The 18491-nt window shown below is 40.8% G+C and overlaps 1 protein-coding gene across 1 annotated transcript in view; it reads left to right on the top strand.

Moving 5' to 3' along the window:
* The window catches only part of fig4a (FIG4 phosphoinositide 5-phosphatase a), a 96951-nt gene that overhangs the window by 48457 nt on the left and 30003 nt on the right, over window positions 1-18491 (top strand). Inside the window, exons 16-17 of the mRNA XM_081378417.1 lie at window positions 3222-3388; window positions 13856-13994. Of these exons, the coding sequence (XP_081234543.1) occupies window positions 3222-3388; window positions 13856-13994 (306 nt within the window). The remainder of the gene's footprint in view (window positions 1-3221; window positions 3389-13855; window positions 13995-18491) is intronic.

The raw sequence follows: 18491 nt of genomic DNA, 5'->3' as shown, positions 1-18491 counted from the left end.
GGGTGTTCTGGGTGGTTGCTATGATGTTGCTAGGCGGTTGACAGTTACAGTAAATGGGATGAAAACAGTATTTTTGGAAACATTTGTTTTGTTTATTAAAATTTCAATAAAACATGTCTAATCAACTAATTTCAATAAATGATTATGAATTTGATTAAAGGAGTAGTTCACTTTAAAATGAAACCAGCCCATGATTTACTCACCCTCAAGCCATGTATATGACATTCTTCTTTCAGACGAATACAATCAGAATTATATTAAGTCAAGTCTCCTTCATTTATACAGCGCTTTAACAATATAGATTGTTTCAAAGCAGCTTTACAAAGATAATAGGAGATTACAGTAACAGAGAGTGTTTTGGCTTTACAGCCGCTCTAGAATAAAGTTATTGTCCAGCTAAAGTTAGTTTTTGATTCATTCATTTTTGATTGATTCATTCGTTGCGAAAAGCACATTAGTTATTAACTTAGGGGCCGCTAACACGACACCGCTTTAACAGAAAACAGAAAACTTTAATGTGTTCTGGCCGTTCATTTGCACGACACTACTTCTGACGTCATGAGTTGCATAAGTTGCGTTTAAGGTGTAAGTAGACTGTGTATGGTGTACTTTTTTGAGCTTTAAACTGATGGTTGCAATCCACTGCCATTATAAAGCTCAGAAGCATCAGAGTGTTTATTAATATAACTCCGATTGTATTCGTCTGAAAGAACAAAGAAGAAAGTAATATAGCCTAGGATGGTTTCAGGGCTGATAAATCATGGAGTAATTTTCATTTTCATTTTAACTACTCATTTAACAACTTATTTTTTATCATTAATAATTTATTAAAATGTTCAAGAACAATAGACTTCTATGAAATGTATTTAATTCAGAAAAATCCTTTTTGTTTTTATGATTTAAAACAAATATATTATCCAAAACGGTGGTAATCAAATCAAAGTTTAACACATTTTTTTATCCTTTTATTTTTTGGCAAAGTGCTGCAAAACAGATTTACTCAATTCAACCATGGACAAAAATCCTTAAATAATGTTTAAATAATCTGTATTATTATTGTTGTTGTTAATATTATTATGAGAAGTACATTCTATTGTAGGCCCACAACAGTTATGTCATCATTTCTTCGTAGTTAAACCAAACTTTTATTTTGATGGGTTGTAATGAAGTCCTGTTTCAGAGTGTAGGCTATTTGACAAGGTTTTTCTCAAAGGTCATTCTCTCAGAGCAGCTCTGGAGATGTTCATGTTTTCATGTTCTCATATTGTTTGTGAGATGCTGAAAACACTATTAGCGCGTCGCGTACTTGAGTATGTAGTAGACGAAACGGTTCGTCTCATTCGCACTGATTCACACAGACACGCATATTATACATTTATATAGCAGTCTCTTGTGCTTTAATATATAGACTACAGACCATGTCGCAATTTGATTTATTGTACAGCTTTACTTTCATGTGATTTACGTGATCTGCGTTACTGTAGGCTAAATTCCATTTTCATGATAATGAAACTCCGGGATTCCCTCTGCATCACAGAAATCCTTCGACCTTAAATTATAAACGGGACATATCTTAATCTGCACGGAGGGATGGTGTTCCCGAACACGTTCTATGTGTTTCCTTCTTTTGCAGCCAATTTGCGTCCACAATTTTTGCAAAATGAATAGGCTATGCTCGAGCCTCGAGGACAACCACGCGTTCGTTTTTCTATATCCAAAGTATCCCCATACTTACCAGGGGTTCGCCTCACGTGTGTGTGTAAAGAATCTGTGTTGTCCGTCTCCATATTTTTTGTGTTTTTTTTGCGTGTCTGTTCTCCCGCCCTTCAATCAATCAATGCTGAGCACGAGCGCGCGCGCTGTTTTACCCATAGTAGGCTAGTTCATTTTTTTAATGTTTTTTTTTTTTTTTTACTCAGTAACGGATATGTTTTTAAATGTAGCGAATTACAATACTTTAAACAAAACATACTTAAGTAAAAGTAAAATTACAGATTTTAAAAACTACTTAAAAAAGTAGAAATACACAAAAAAACTACTCAATTACAGTAACGCGAGTAAATGTAATTCGTTACTTTCCACCTCTGGTTAAAGGGGTGGTTGATTATGATTTTACTTTTCTAACTTTTGTCACGACCGGCTCGAAGCCGTGGCAAATGAAATGGAGGACATAGTGATTGGTTTGCAAAAATAAAGATTTATTAACATAAATAGAAAAATATAAGCAAGAAAACATGGTCATCTGTAATGTCTGTTAGGTGCATGAATGTAAAGGTATCAATCACAGAAAACGAAATACTAAACCAAATAACAAAAGCAAGTTTAACCCTAAAACAAACCCGAGCCAACTCAAAGTAACGCGGAGAAAGACCTCTCTCTCAACACTAGCCAGCCTAAACTTTTATAGAGGGATGAACAGGTGGACATCGTTCCCTTGATGAGTCTCCTAGCCACACCCACCAACCGGCCATAGCGGGGAAGAGTAGAGACTCGTCACACTTTAGTTAGTGTGTAATGTTGCTGTTTGAGCATAAACAACATCTGCAAAGTTACAACGCTTAAAGTTCAGAGCAAACGGAGAAATCGCTTTTTAAGGACTACAACAAACGGCTGGTAGAGACTACACCACATTCCTCCAGGGTTAGTGACATCACCAACTAACCCTAGAATTTACATAAGCCCCGCCCCCTGAACACGATTTATAGATTATCAAGACAGAATATGCTAATCAATGACTAAAAGATAACTACACATCAGCTTCATAAATCCACCAACTAACCGTTCAGAAATGTCCTGTTGCTTCTACATGTTGTCTCTTCTTCTCGAGTCTCTCCATCTTTGTCTGACTTCGGTTTGAACATAAAAGGCTAAAAGTTTTTGAAATGTTCAGTGCGTGTGTGTGAGTGTGTGAGGTAAAAGGACACAAGCTGTTGAAGCTCCGCCCCCTGTGCCGGGAGCAGCAGCTCATTTGCATTTAAAGGGACACACACAAAACTGTGTGTTTTTGCTCACCCTCAAAAAGTGACAATTTTAACATGCTATATAAAAATATCTGTGGGGTATTTAGAGCTAAAACTTCACACACACACTCTGGGGACATCAGAGACTTATTTTACATCTTGTGAAAAGGGCATTATACCACCCCTTTAATTTCAAACCCTGATCCCACTAGTCATCCAGGTGTTGACATCATATTGACGATGTTTGTGGTGTGTGTGCAGGTTATTCGAGGAGCTGTACGAGGACCACGGAGACACACTGTCTTTACAGTACGGAGGATCTCAGCTGGTTCACCGGGTCAAGACGTACCGTAAGATCGCGCCCTGGACACAACACTCAAAAGACATCATGCAGACGCTCTCACGATACTACAGCAACGCTTTCTCAGGTACAGCTCGACACATGCAGGGAAATATGTGACCCTGGACCACAAAACCAGTCACATGGGTCATTTTTTTATTGAGATTTATACATCATCTGAACACTGAATAAATAAACTTTCCATTGATGTATGGTTTGTTAGGATATGACAATATTTGGCTGAGACAACTATTGAAAATCTGGAATCTGAGGATGCGAAAAAAATCTAAACATTGAGAAAATCTCCTTTAAAGTTGTGCATTTATGTTGGCGATTGTGCAGCATTCACTCACAGAAATACATGTTTTATATATTTACGGTAGGAAATTTACTAAATATCTTCATGGAACATGATCTTAATATCCTCATGATTTTTGGCATAAAAGAAAAATTCAATAATTTTGACCCATGCAATGTATTGTTGGCTATTGCCTCAAATATACCCGTGCGACATGTGACTGGTTTAGTGGTCCGGGGTCACATATGGTAATACCATTTTAATTGCTGAAAATGAGCATTTCTGATATTATTTTCATGATAATTCAGCAAATTTAAACCCCAGATTCTCATGGTATAGTATTATCATGGTAACTTTCACGAGTGAATCCCATGAAACTTGTCAAGAATATTTTCAGATAAAAATCATCATATGATAATGATTTCTGAAAGATCATGTGACACTGAAGTCTGGAGTAATGATGCTGAAAATTCAGCTTTGATCACAGGAATAAATTACACTTTACTGTATATTCACATAGACAACAGCTGATTTACATGGGAATATTTTATCACATTTTTTACTGTATTTTTAATCATATAAATGCAGTCTTGATAAACAGAAGAGACTTTTCAAAATGTTATTATATTATTTTATATTATTTTATATTGATTGATTTGATTTAATTGCTTAAAATGTGCATTTCTGATATTATTTTCATGATAATTCAGCACATTTAAACCCCTAGATTCTCATTACAGTAATGCAAAAAATCATTTTACATTCATAGCTATATTTTCAATGATTATTCATCATTTTTCAGCATATTCATCCATAGTAATGTGCGTATTACGTAATATTATGTTAATGTGTCTCGTTTTATAAGTTAATGATGGTCTGGAGAGAGAGAGATGTTTGAGCCATTATATCTTCCACCCATATTCCCTCTTTCATGAATTATTCATATTTGCTTTTGTGCCGATGGGCCGCTTTGTGTGAATTATAATTATTACATTTATTAACCGTAGAAACGGCCGCTCACATGCTATTTGCCTTGTGCCGAGCCGAATCAATCCCGAATGTGCTTATGCTTATGCAGACTCAGTGTCTGTTTCACCACATCTGCAAGTTTTGTTGCACAATAAATAACTAATAGTCTGAAATCACTTTGCAGTTAAACAACATTTGTAGGGGACAAATGGTAAATCGGGGTTTTCCATGTTTATTTTGTCCGGTTTCGTCCCGGATTTGCTGTAATGTCAATTTCCTGACATGATTGCCTCTTAGAGATGTGATTTCCCATGGTTATGGCGTCTGCATAGCAACAACCCAGTTCTAGCCTCTTTGACACAACTTTAAATGGTAAATATTATTATGATTTCAGTAGGTCACATTGTTCAGTTTCCCGTAAACTGCATTGGAGCGTTCCCAGCGTCATCGCCTCCTCGCGGGAGTTGCTCTTGCGCACGCCGTAGTCTAAACTGAGTTAATTGCTTCATGTTCTCATTACAATGTTAAGGTTATGATTGTAGGATATGAGTGGAATCTAATGTTACTCTGAAATTAGCTGTAATTGCTGTAATTGCTGTTTGGCTTATTGGCGAAGACGACACTTTCCAATCAAGGGCTGTGATTATATTGCTCCCATGTGTTTCACTGTGTTTTATATAAACAAACATGGAGCATATATATGTGTGAGTGTGAGAGTGAGTGTGAGTGAGTGTGTGAGTGAGTGAGTGAGTGAGTGAGTGAGTGTGAGTGACTGAGTGAGTGAGTGAGTGAGTGAGTGAGTGAGTGAGAGTGAGTGAGAGTGAGTGAGTGAGTGAGTGAGTGAGTGAGTGAGTGAGTGAGTGAGAGTGAGTGAGTGAGTGAGTGAGTGAGTGAGTGAGTGAGTGAGTGAGTGAGTGAGTGAGTGAGTGAGTGAGAGAGTGAGAGAGTGAGAGAGTGAGTGAGTGAGTGAGTGAGTGAGTGAGTGAGTGAGTGAGTGAGTGAGAGAGTGAGAGAGTGAGTGAGTGAGTGTGTAAGTGAGTGAGTGAGTGTGAGTGTGTGAGTGAGTGTGTGAGTGAGTGAGTGAGTGAGTGAGTGAGTGAGTGAGTGTGTGAGTGTGAGTGAGTGTGAGAGAGAGAGTGAGTGAGTGTGTGAGTGTGAGTGAGTGTGAGAGAGAGAGTGAGTGAGTGTGAGAGAGAGATGCTGTACATGCTGTACGCGGATGATCTGGTCCTGCTGTCCCGCACACCTGAGGGCCTTCAGCAGAGCCTGTCCCTGCTGGAACAATACTGTCACGACTGGGCCCTGACAGTCAATCTGGACAAAACCAGAGTCATGGTGTTCCAGAAGAAAGCTCGATCTCAGGGACACAAACACCAGTTCCTGTATAAAGGCCAGGTCCTGCAGCACAGCTCTAGCTACAGCTATCTGTGTGTGTGTGTGTGTGTGTGTACAGCTCTAGCTACAGCTATCTGGGCATCGACATCAGCGCTTCGGGACGCTTCGGTCTGGCTGTGAAAACACTCGGTGAAAAGGCTCGGAGGGCTTTCTATGCTATAAAGCAGGGAAGGACAACTGGCGGCCCGCGGGCCAAAACTGGCCCGCCAGCAATATTTTCTTGGCCCGCCGGATAATTTTGGAAGTCCTAAATGCTGCACAAAACTCTTCCACGACTTGAGAAAAGCCGTTGTCGCGCGGCGATTTCACCGCCGCGTACTGTGTGAAACGCCCATAGGGAATCATGCGGCGCGGGATTACATTTTAAAGTAGCCTATAACTGTGCTTTTACACCGGACGCGAATAGCGCGTCAAATTCGCGCCTGCCGCGTCTAGTTATACGCTTGACCACTTTGTGTCCATTCGCGCATCAAAAGACGGTAGCGGTCAGAACTCTGGTGTACTTTGGACGGAGCGGGCGGTCTGACTGACAATAGCCCACTCCCGACATCTTTTGACAGCGTATCCGCACTTAATTCTGACCGCCTGTACACCTCTAAGGAGCTATTTGGTACTGAAACCATTGTCAGTCAACTTGAACATTCTTTTTTTGCAAGGATGTTTGAAATAGTTCGGAATCGGCAGAAAATAGCCTACTTCATTTGTCAGTAGGGCAATATGATTTTCGTTTATGTTGCTTAGAAATTTGAGTGATAGGCTTTGTCCTATTTCATTTATGCTATTTATATTTCATAATTTTTTTCTGTGGCATTTTTTTTCTCTGCTGACAGTAGGCTACAATGAGTGTGATCGAGGATGAGGAACACTTTCTGCTCTTCTGCTCTAAATACACCAGTATAAGAGAAACATTTCTGGCCAGATTTGAAACCTTGATTCCATCGTTCTTTGAACTGAGTGACGCTGAGAAAATGTTCTTCTTACTGGGAGAAGATGATAGTACAGCTGCACTCGCGGCTAAATATGTGTTAGCTATTCACAACGCCAGAGTCAGCTAATTCTCTAGAGGGACCCACTGTACTTATTCATTTATTAGGATAAATTGTGTTTATTTATCTATTTATTTATATTTACTATGCTACATATGACATGATATATACATATATGTTTTGTTTGTTTGTTTTATTATTTATATATAATATGTTGATGCTTTGGCAACATTGTGTTACACAGTCATGCTAATAAAGCTCATTTGAAAAAAAAAAAAAAAATTGAATTGAATTGAGAGAGTGAGTGTGAGAGTGAGTGAGAGTGAGTGAGTGAGTGAGTGTGAGAGTGAGTGAGTGTGAGAGTGAGTGAGTGTGAGAGTGAGTGTGAGAGTGAGTGAGTGAGTGAGTGAGTGAGTGAGTGAGTGAGTGAGTGTGAGAGTGAGTGAGTGAGTGAGTGAGTGAGTGAGTGAGTGAGTGAGTGAGTGAGTGAGTGAGTGAGTGAGTGAGTGAGTGTGAGAGTGAGTGTGAGAGTGAGTGTGAGAGTGAGTGAGTGAGTGAGTGAGTGAGTGAGTGAGTGTGAGAGTGAGTGAGTGTGAGAGTGAGTCTGAGTGAGTGAGTGAGTGAGTGAGTGAGTGAGTGAGTGAGTGAGTGAGTGAGTGTGAGAGAGTGAGTGTGAGTGAGTGAGTGAGTGAGTGAGTGAGTGTCTGAGAGTCTGAGTGAGTGAGAGTGAGTGTGAGAGTGAGTGAGTGAGTGTGTGTGAGAGAGTGAGAGTGAGTGTGAGAGTGAGTGAGTGAGTGAGTGAGTGAGTGAGTGAGTGAGAGAGTGCGTGTGAGAGAGTGAGTGTGAGTGAGTGAGTGAGTGAGTGAGTGAGTGAGTGAGTGAGTGAGTGAGTGAGTGAGTGAGTGAGTGAGTGAGTGAGTGAGTGAGTGAGAGTGTGTGAGAGTGAGAGTGAGTGAGTGTGAGAGTGAGTGTGAGAGTGAGTGTGAGAGTGAGTGAGTGAGTGAGAGTGAGAGTGAGTGAGTGAGTGAGTGAGTGAGTGAGTGAGTGAGTGAGTGAGTGAGTGAGTGAGTGAGTGAGTGAGTGAGTGAGTGAGTGAGTGAGTGAGAGAGTGAGTGTGAGAGAGTGAGTGTGTGAGTGAGTGAGTGTGAGTGAGTGTGAGTGAGTGAGAGTGAGAGTGAGTGTGAGAGTGAGTGTGAGAGAGTGAGTGAGAGAGTGAGTGTGAGAGTGAGTGTGTGAGTGAGTGTGTGAGAGTGAGAGTGTGTGAGAGTGAGAGTGAGTGAGTGAGTGAGTGAGTGTGAGTGAGTGAGTGAGTGAGTGAGTGAGTGAGTGAGTGAGAGAGTGAGTGTGAGAGAGTGAGTGTGTGAGTGTGTGAGTGAGTGAGTGAGTGAGTGAGTGAGTGAGTGAGTGAGTGAGTGAGTGAGTGAGAGTGAGAGTGTGTGTGAGTGAGTGAGTGAGTGAGTGAGTGAGTGAGTGAGTGTGAGTGTGAGAGTGAGTGAGTGTGAGAGTGAGTGAGTGAGTGTGAGAGTGAGTGAGTGAGTGAACATTTTAAAGAAAGACAAATCCTCTCCAAATACAGATTAAGTGACCATGATCTAGAGATAGAGAGAGGAAGACGTAGACTAACATGGACAGAGAGAGAGCAGAGGATCTGTAGACACTGTGACCTACAGCACATCGAGGATGAGGAACACTTTCTGCTCTTCTGCTCCAGATACTCCAGTATAAGAGAAACCTTTCTGCCCAGATTTGAAATCTTGATTCCATCATTCTCTGAACTGAGTGACACTGAGAAAATGTTCTTCTTACTGGGAGAAGATGATAGTACAGCTGCACTAGCGGCTAAATATGTGTTAGCTATTCACAACGCCAGAGCCAGCTAATTCTCTAGAGAGACCCACTGTATTTATTCATTTATTAGGATAGATTGTGTTTATTTATCTATTTATTTATATTTACTATGCTACATATGACATGATCTATACATATATGTTTTATTTGTTTTATTATTTCTATATGTTGATGCTTTGGCAACATTGTGTTACACAGTCATGCTAATAAAGCTCATTTTGAATTGAAAAAAAATTGAAAAAATTTGAATTGAGTGAGTGAGTGAGTGAGTGAGTGAGTGTGAGAGTGAGTGAGTGAGTGAGTGAGTGAGTGTGTGAGTGAGTGTGAGAGTGTGAGAGTGAGTGAGTGAGAGAGTGAGAGTGAGTGAGTGAGTGTGAGAGTGAGTGAGTGAGTGAGTGAGTGAGTGAGTGAGTGAGTGAGTGAGTGAGTGAGTGAGAGAGAGTGAGTGAGTGAGAGTGAGTGAGAGAGTGAGAGAGTGAGTGAGTGAGTGAGTGAGTGAGAGAGTGGGAGTGAGTGAGTGAGTGAGTGAGTGAGTGAGTGAGTGAGTGAGTGAGTGAGTGAGTGAGTGAGTGTGAGTGAGTGAGTGAGTGAGTGAGTGAGTGAGTGAGTGAGTGAGAGTGAGAGTGAGTGAGTGAGTGTGAGAGTGAGTGAGTGAGTGAGTGAGAGTGAGTGAGTGTGAGAGTGAGTGAGTGAGTGAGTGAGTGAGTGAGTGAGTGAGTGAGTGAGAGTGAGTGAGTGAGTGTGAGAGTGAGTGAGTGAGTGAGTGAGTGAGTGAGTGAGTGTGTGAGTGAGTGAGTGTGAGAGTGAGTGAGTGAGTGAGTGAGTGAGTGAGTGAGTGAGTGAGTGAGTGAGTGAGTGAGTGAGTGTCTGAGAGTCTGAGTGAGTGAGAGTGAGAGTAAGAGTGAGTGAGTGTGTGTGTGTGTGTGAGTGAGTGAGAGTGAGAGTGTGAGAGAGTGAGTGTGTGAGTGTGTGAGTGAGTGAGTGAGTGAGTGTCTGAGTGAGTGAGAGTGAGAGTAAGAGTGAGTGAGTGAGTGAGAGTGAGTGAGTGAGTGAGTGTGAGAGAGTGTGTGTGTGAGTGTGTGAGTGTGTGAGTGAGTGAGTGAGTGAGTGAGTGAGTGAGAGTGTGTGAGTGAGTGAGTGAGTGAGTGAGTGAGTGAGTGTGAGTGAGTGAGTGAGTGAGTGAGTGTGAGAGAGTGAGTGTGAGAGAGTGTGAGAGAGTGAGTGAGTGTGTGTGAGTGAGTGAGTGAGTGAGTGTCTGAGAGTCTGAGTGAGTGAGAGTGAGAGTGAGAGTGAGAGTAAGAGTGTGTGTGAGTGAGTGAGAGTGAGAGTGTGAGAGAGTGAGTGAGTGTGTGTGAGTGAGTGAGTGAGTGAGTGAGTGAGTGTCTGAGAGTCTGAGTGAGTGAGAGTGAGAGTGAGAGTAAGAGTGAGTGAGTGAGAGAGTGTGTGAGAGAGTGAGTGTGTGAGAGAGTGAGAGTGAGTGAGTGAGTGAGTGAGTGAGTGAGTGAGTGAGTGTCTGAGAGTCTGAGTGAGTGTGAGTGTGAGAGTGAGTGAGTGAGTGTGTGAGTGAGTGAGTGAGAGTGTGAGAGTTATATATGTGTGTATATGTATATATGAATTATATTAAAATATTTTCCATTCTTCAAAGAAATATAAATAATAATTTCTCCATGTCATTGTTTCTATTATGAGATTTTAAAGTAGCTGTGTCTTTATAAATTGTGTCAGTTTGATCCTGTCTTCCTCTGATCTGTGAATCTGTAGCGATCTCCACATGTGTTCAGACTCCAGTGTTCAGAGGCTGATTAAAGCTCCTCTGTCAGATCTGTGGAGCAGAAGCACTGCAGCGACAGACTGACTTCAACATTTCTGAGCAGACGAGTGTAATATGATCAAAACGCTTCACTGTCAGGTGTGATTGAGTGACGAGTTCAGAGAGACTTCTGATAATGTTCCCGACACGAACAGAGAAACGGGGATGATGAGTGAGTTCTCATATGCCGAGTCTTGTTGTCATCATAACCCGGACTCCTTCACCTGCTCTCTGCATGTCATTTACACACAATTATGCTTTTGAGATGTGTGAATAGAGGACACACATCCTCTGATTTCTTAGAATAATATACCCAGAAATCAATATTTATTCAATGGCCCATGTGCGATTTCAGCATTTTAACACCTATTTGATGTGCATGTTTTCATAATTGATGGCATTTGCTCAGTTGCAATTCTTCTCTGAGATTTTTTCTGTGTTATTAAATAAACATTTAGAAAATGTCTTTAATATGTTTATGATTTTGAATGTTTATAAAACTGCTTTTCTTTTTTTTCTTTTTTTTTCTTTTTTGGTAGCTTATACCAATGTTATTTTGTAGCATTGAGATGCCATTATAGCTTTTATTAATATTTTGAATTAGATTTTATTTTAAATTTTAACTTTTCATTTTTAGTAAAAGTGTTAGTAATTTAGTTTTAAGTGTTTTTTTTAGGCACGCCGTGTTTTTATTGTTATAGGCACACCGTGTTATAGTTTTTATTAGTTTTTTATTTTAATTATATTTTTCATTTTGTTTAGATTTTTATATAATATTATATATATTTTTACATTAATTAAATTTTTTTTTATTAATTTTTACATTTATATTTTTTTACATTAATAATAATAAAAAATATATATATATATATATATATATATATATATATATATATATATATATATATATATATATATATATATATGTATATATAAAACTTTAACCAGTTTTATATTCTGAATGATTCATAACTATACTGTATACACATTTAAAATAAATAAATCAATAAATTTCAGTTACATAAAAGTTTCAAGTTAATATATCAGTTCGAAGAGGTTCAGCTTGCCAAATTGTTGTGTGACGTGAATTTTGATCTTGAGATTAAATTGATTCCCCTCACATTGAGTTTATTTTTCTCACCCCATTGACGTTTCCTACGTCATTTTTGCATTTCCACTAAATGTGTTTTGAAGAACATAATTTTTGCAGTGCATCACCTGATGAAGGAAGGGCTTTGGGTTTTGATTTAATGCTCTGATTACGCCGGTCACTTTTCTGCCGGTTTTAGCCGTTCTTCAGACTCTGTCTGCTTTTCCCTTCGTTTATTGTTCTCTCTGCTGTATTTATAGCATCCTCTCATTCAGTGGCTCAATTTAACAGCTTCTAAAATCTCCTGAAGTGAATCATCGTCGCAGACACAGTCTCGACCCGACTCTTAGGAAACTGTGATGTTATATTTAAATCTTATTTAACAGGTGAATCTCAAGCACGTGTTGTTTTTCACCCCAAAGTCAAAGGAGCAAAATGATATTGTATTACAAACTTAAGCCTATTTTAGCAATTAAGTATGTTTAATCATAATGGAAATTTATGTAATGTTAATGAAAATGTAACATGTTTTGCATTGTGACATTTTTAAGATCATTAAACATGCTATGTGTAAAAAAACCCCAGCAAAAACAAGGTTTTGATTGTAGAATATCATGTAGTTAACGGTGGCTGGGGAGTCAGGCTTCTCCATGTGATGTTTTCTGCGTGAACATGCTCTTGCACTAATGCAACTTCTCATCTCAGCTTTATTAAATTAGAAAGATACTGAAATGGCCTTGAGGGATAACGAGAAACGAGTCTAATTGTGCTTGTCGATTAACTCTTGGTTTTCAGCACATGGACCCGTGAGCGCGACAGTTATATTTCTTTTATTCTGAAAAACAATGTCTTGACAGCTGAGAATAGATGCATCTGATTCTCTCACTGTTTGAATGCTCTCGCTGGGATGTTCGGGGATTTACAGTCTCTCTCTGTTTTTGTTTTTGTTTGTGTGTTTTTTTTTTTGGGCATCACAAAAACGGTTCATGTTGCTTTAGCATTAGAATTGTGGCAATTAGGATTAAAGGACCTAAATAATTGATATAAAGTAAAACAGCACTTTTCCAAATGAGTAGTTTTCATATGAAATAATATTAAATACAATAAAAAATGCAGTTAATTAGAATGCAAAATAAAATGCATTATAATACACTAAAATAATACAATAAAATAAATAATTAGATAAAATACAAGACTTAAGTTATAAGTATGTATGTAAAAAGATTCACAACGTCTGCCAAATGGGGAAACCTGTAAATTAATAATATTAATAAAACTATACAATTAAAGGACAAAAATAATTTATATAAAGTGGCACTTTGTTAAGTGAAAATAAAATATAAATTGTAAAATTAAATAAAATACTGTTAAATACAATAAATAATAAAATTAACACTGAAATACATAAAAATAAGTAACATGAACAAAGTATAAAATAAATATTTAAATAAGAAATTTCTAAAATGATTTAGTAACTTGTGTAATAATATATGCTTTGGTTAAAATGTCTGCCAAATGATTGAATATAATATAATGTAAAAATATGAATGCAATTATTTTAAATAATATTATTTAATAAATAAAATACAATTAAATTAAACAAATAATAAAATAAAATATATTAAATATATTAAAATATGATTAAAAAAAATATATATATAATAAAATAAAATAAATAATAAAATAAAAATACAATTAAATAAATTTTGGTTAAAACATATGCCAACTGGATAAAATGTAAAAATCTAATCAAACAGAAGAGTGTGTCGCTAGCGATGTCAACGTCATGAGTTTGAATCCCAGGAAATGCTTGAACTAATAAAATGTAAACCTCGAATGCAATGCAAGTCACTTTGGTTAAAACAAAACAAACAAAAACTAAATAAAATGCAGCTTAAACTAAGATTTGGTCAGACATGAGGAGTATTATGTAAGTAATGTGTCTGTCTGTCTCTCTCAGATGCAGACCGACAGGACGCTAAAAACCTGTAAATGCTTGAGCTAATAAAATGTAGATTGCGTTGAATACAGTGCAAGTTTCTTTGGATAAAAGAATCTGCCAATTGCATGAATGTAAAACAAGCTTGAACTAAGATTTGGTCAGACATGAGAAGTGTTATGTATTATGTATGTAATGTGTGTGTGTGTGTCTCTCTCAGATGCAGACAGACAGGACGCTATAAACCTGTTCCTGCAGGTCTTCCAGCCGTCAGAATCAAAGCCTCATCTCTGGGAACTGCCCACTGACTTCTACCTTCACCACAGTAACACCATGAGCCTCCCTTACCAGCGACACAGGTAATATTACACCGACTGAGTGAATGAGTGAACGTCAGCTTGCGTTACACCGACTGAGTGAATGTCAGCTTGTGTTACACCGACTGAATGAATGAGTGAATGAGTGAACGTCAGCTTGTGTTACACCGACTGAGTGAATGAGTGAATGTCAGCTTGTGTTACACCGACTGAGTGAATGTCAGCTTGTGTTACACCGACTGAGTGAATGAGTGAACGTCAGCTTGTGTTACACCGACTGAGTGAATGAGTGAACGTCAGCTTGTGTTACACCGACTGAGTGAATGAATGAATGTCAGCTTGCGTTACACCGACTGAGTGAATGTCAGCTTGTGTTACACCGACTGAGTGAATGAGTGAACGTCAGCTTGTGTAACACCGACTGAGTGAATGAGTGAATGTCAGCTTGCGTTACACCGACTGAGTGAATGTCAGCTTGTGTTACACCGACTGAGTGAACGTCAGCTTGTGTTACACCGACTGAGTGAATGAGTGAATGTCAGCTTGTGTTACACCGACTGAGTGAATGTCAGCTTGTTTTACACCGACTGAGTGAACGTCAGCTTGTGTTACACCGACTGAGTGAATGAGTGAATGTCAGCTTGCGTTACACCGACTGAGTGAATGTCAGCTTGTGTTACACCGACTGAGTGAATGAGTGAACGTCAGCTTGTGTAACACCGACTGAGTGAATGAGTGAATGTCAGCTTGCGTTACACCGACTGAGTGAATGTCAGCTTGTGTTACACCGACTGAGTGAACGTCAGCTTGTGTTACACCGACTGAGTGAATGAGTGAATGTCAGCTTGTGTTACACCGACTGAGTGAATGTCAGCTTGTGTTACACCGACTGAGTGAATGTCAGCTTGTTTTACACCGACTGAGTGAACGTCAGCTTGTGTTACACCGACTGAGTGAATGTCAGCTTGCGTTACACCGACTGATTGAACGTCAGCTTGTGTTACACCGACTGAGTGAACGTCAGCTTGCGTTACACCGACTGAGTGAACGTCAGCTTGCGTTACACCGACTGAGTGAACGTCAGCTTGCGTTACACCGACTGAGTGAACGTCAGCTTGCGTTACACCGACTGAGTGAACGTCAGCTTGCGTTACACCGACTGATTGAACGTCAGCTTGCGTTACACCGACTGAGTGAACGTCAGCTTGTGTTGCACCGACTGAGTGAACGTCAGCTTGTGTTACACCGACTGAGTGAACGTCAGCTTGCGTTACACCGACTGAGTGAACGTCAGCATGCGTTACACCGACTGAGTGAACGTCAGCTTGCGTTACACCGACTGAGTGAACGTCAGCTTGATTTACACCGACTGAGTGAACGTCAGCTTGTGTTACACCGACTGAGTGAATGAGTGAATAAGTGAACGTCAGCTTGTGTTACACCGACTGAGTGAATGTCAGCTTGCGTTACACTGACTGAGTGAATGTCAGCTTGTGTTACACCGACTGAGTGAATGTCAGCTTGCGTTTCACCGACTGAGTGAATGTCAGCTTGTGTTACACCGACTGAGTGAACGTCAGCTTGTGTTACACCGACTGAGTGAACGTCAGCTTGTGTTACACCGACTGAGTGAATGTCAGCTTGTGTTACACCGACTGATTGAACGTCAGCTTGTGTTACACCGACTGAGTGAACGTCAGCTTGTGTTACACCGACTGAGTGAACGTCAGCCTGTGTTACACCGACTGAGTCAAAGTCAGCTTGTGTTACACCGACTGATTGAACGTCAGCTTGTGTTACACCGACTGAGTGAACGTCAGCTTGTGTTACACCGACTGATTGAACGTCAGCTTGTGTTACACCGACTGAGTGAATGTCAGCTTGTGTTACACCGACTGATTGAACGTCAGCTTGTGTTACACCGACTGAGTGAACGTCAGCTTGTGTTACACCGACTGAGTTAATGTCAGCTTGTGTTACACCGACTGATTGAACGTCAGCTTGTGTTACACCGACTGAGTGAACGTCAGCTTGCGTTACACCGACTGAGTGAACGTCCGCTTGCGTTACACCGACTGAGTGAACGTCAGCTTGCGTTACACCGACTGAGTGAACGTCAGCTTGTGTTACACCGACTGAGTGAACGTCAGCTTGCGTTACACCGACTGAGTGAACGTGAGCTTGATTTACACCGACTGATTGAACGTCAGCCTGTGTTACACTGACTGAGTGAACGTCAGCCTGTGTTTCACTGACTGAGTGAATGAGTGAATGTCAGCTTGTGTTACACCGACTGAGTGAATGAGTGAATGTCAGCTTGTGTTACACCGACTGAGTGAACGTCAGCTTGTGTTACACCGACTGAGTGAATGAGTGAATGTCAGCTTGTGTTACACCGACTGAGTGAACGTCAGCTTGCGTTACACCGACTGAGTGAATGAGTGAATGTCAGCTTGTGTTACACCGACTGAGTGAATGAGTGAATGTCAGCTTGTGTTACACCGACTGAGTGAATGTCAGCTTGTGTTACACCGACTGAGTGAACGTCAGCTTGTGTTACACCGACTGAGTGAACGTCAGCTAGCGTTACACCGACTGAGTGAACGTCAGCTTGCGTTACACCGACTGAGTGAACGTCAGCTTGCGTTACACCGACTGAGTGAACGTCAGCTTGCGTTACACCGACTGAGTGAACGTCAGCTTGCGTTACACCGACTGAGTGAACGTCAGCTTGCGTTACACCGACTGAGTGAACGTCAGCTTGATTTACACCGACTGATTGAACGTCAGCTTGTGTTACACCGACTGAGTGAACGTCAGCTTGTGTTACACCGACTGAGTGAACGTCAGCTTGCGTTACACCGACTGAGTGAACGTCAGCTTGATTTTCACCGACTGATTGAACGTCAGCTTGTGTTGCACCGACTGAGTGAACGTCAGCTTGCGTTACACCGACTGAGTGAACGTCAGCTTGATTTACACCGACTGAGTGAACGTCAGCTTGCGTTACACCGACTGAGTGAACGTCAGCTTGCGTTACACCGACTGAGTGAACGTCAGCTTGCGTTACACCAACTGAGTGAACGTCAGCTTGCGTTACACCGACTGAGTGAACGTCAGCTTGCGTTACACCGACTGAGTGAACATCAGCTTGCGTTACACCGACTGAGTGAACGTCAGCTTGTGTTACACCGACTGAGTGAATGTCAGCTTGTGTTACACCGACTGATTGAACGTCAGCTTGTGTTACACCGACTGAGTGAACGTCAGCTTGATTTACACCGACTGATTGAACGTCAGCTTGTGTTACACCGACTGAGTGAACGTCAGCTTGCGTTACACCGACTGAGTGAACGTCAGCTTGATTTACACCGACTGAGTGAACGTCAGCTTGCGTTACACCGACTGAGTGAATGTCAGCTTGTGTTACACCGACTGATTGAACGTCAGCTTGTGTTACACCGACTGAGTGAATGTCAGCTTGTGTTACACCGACTGATTGAACGTCAGCTTGTGTTACACCGACTGAGTGAACGTCAGCTTGATTTACACCGACTGATTGAACGTCAGCTTGTGTTACACCGACTGAGTGAACGTCAGCTTGATTTACACCGACTGATTGAACGTCAGCTTGTGTTACACCGACTGAGTGAACGTCAGCTTGCGTTACACCGACTGAGTGAACGTCAGCTTGATTTACACCGACTGAGTGAACGTCAGCTTGCGTTACACCGACTGAGTGAACATCAGCTTGCGTTACACTGACTGAGTGAACGTCAGCTTGTGTTACACCGACTGAGTGAATGTCAGCTTGTGTTACACCGACTGATTGAACGTCAGCTTGATTTACACCGACTGATTGAACGTCAGCTTGTGTTACACCGACTGAGTGAACGTCAGCTTGATTTACACCGACTGAGTGAACGTCAGCTTGCGTTACACCGACTGAGTGAACGTCAGCTTGTGTTACACCGACTGAGTGAATGTCAGCTTGTGTTACACCGACTGATTGAACGTCAGCTTGTGTTACACCGACTGAGTGAACGTCAGCTTGATTTACACCGACTGATTGAACGTCAGCTTGTGTTACACCGACTGAGTGAACGTCAGCTTGCGTTACACCGACTGAGTGAACGTCAGCTTGATTTACACCGACTGAGTGAATGTCAGCTTGTGTTACACCGACTGATTGAACGTCAGCTTGTGTTACACCGACTGAGTGAATGTCAGCTTGTGTTACACCGACTGATTGAACGTCAGCTTGTGTTACACCGACTGAGTGAACGTCAGCTTGATTTACACCGACTGATTGAACGTCAGCTTGTGTTACACCGACTGAGTGAACGTCAGCTTGATTTACACCGACTGATTGAACGTCAGCTTGTGTTACACCGACTGAGTGAACGTCAGCTTGCGTTACACCGACTGAGTGAACGTCAGCTTGATTTACACCGACTGAGTGAACGTCAGCTTGCGTTACACCGACTGAGTGAACATCAGCTTGCGTTACACTGACTGAGTGAACGTCAGCTTGTGTTA

The sequence above is a fragment of the Scardinius erythrophthalmus genome, assembly GCF_964197995.2.
Source record: "Scardinius erythrophthalmus genome assembly, chromosome: 11".
Classification (NCBI taxonomy): Eukaryota; Metazoa; Chordata; class Actinopteri; order Cypriniformes; family Leuciscidae; genus Scardinius; species Scardinius erythrophthalmus.
This window is presented reverse-complemented; position numbering and strand designations above follow the sequence as displayed.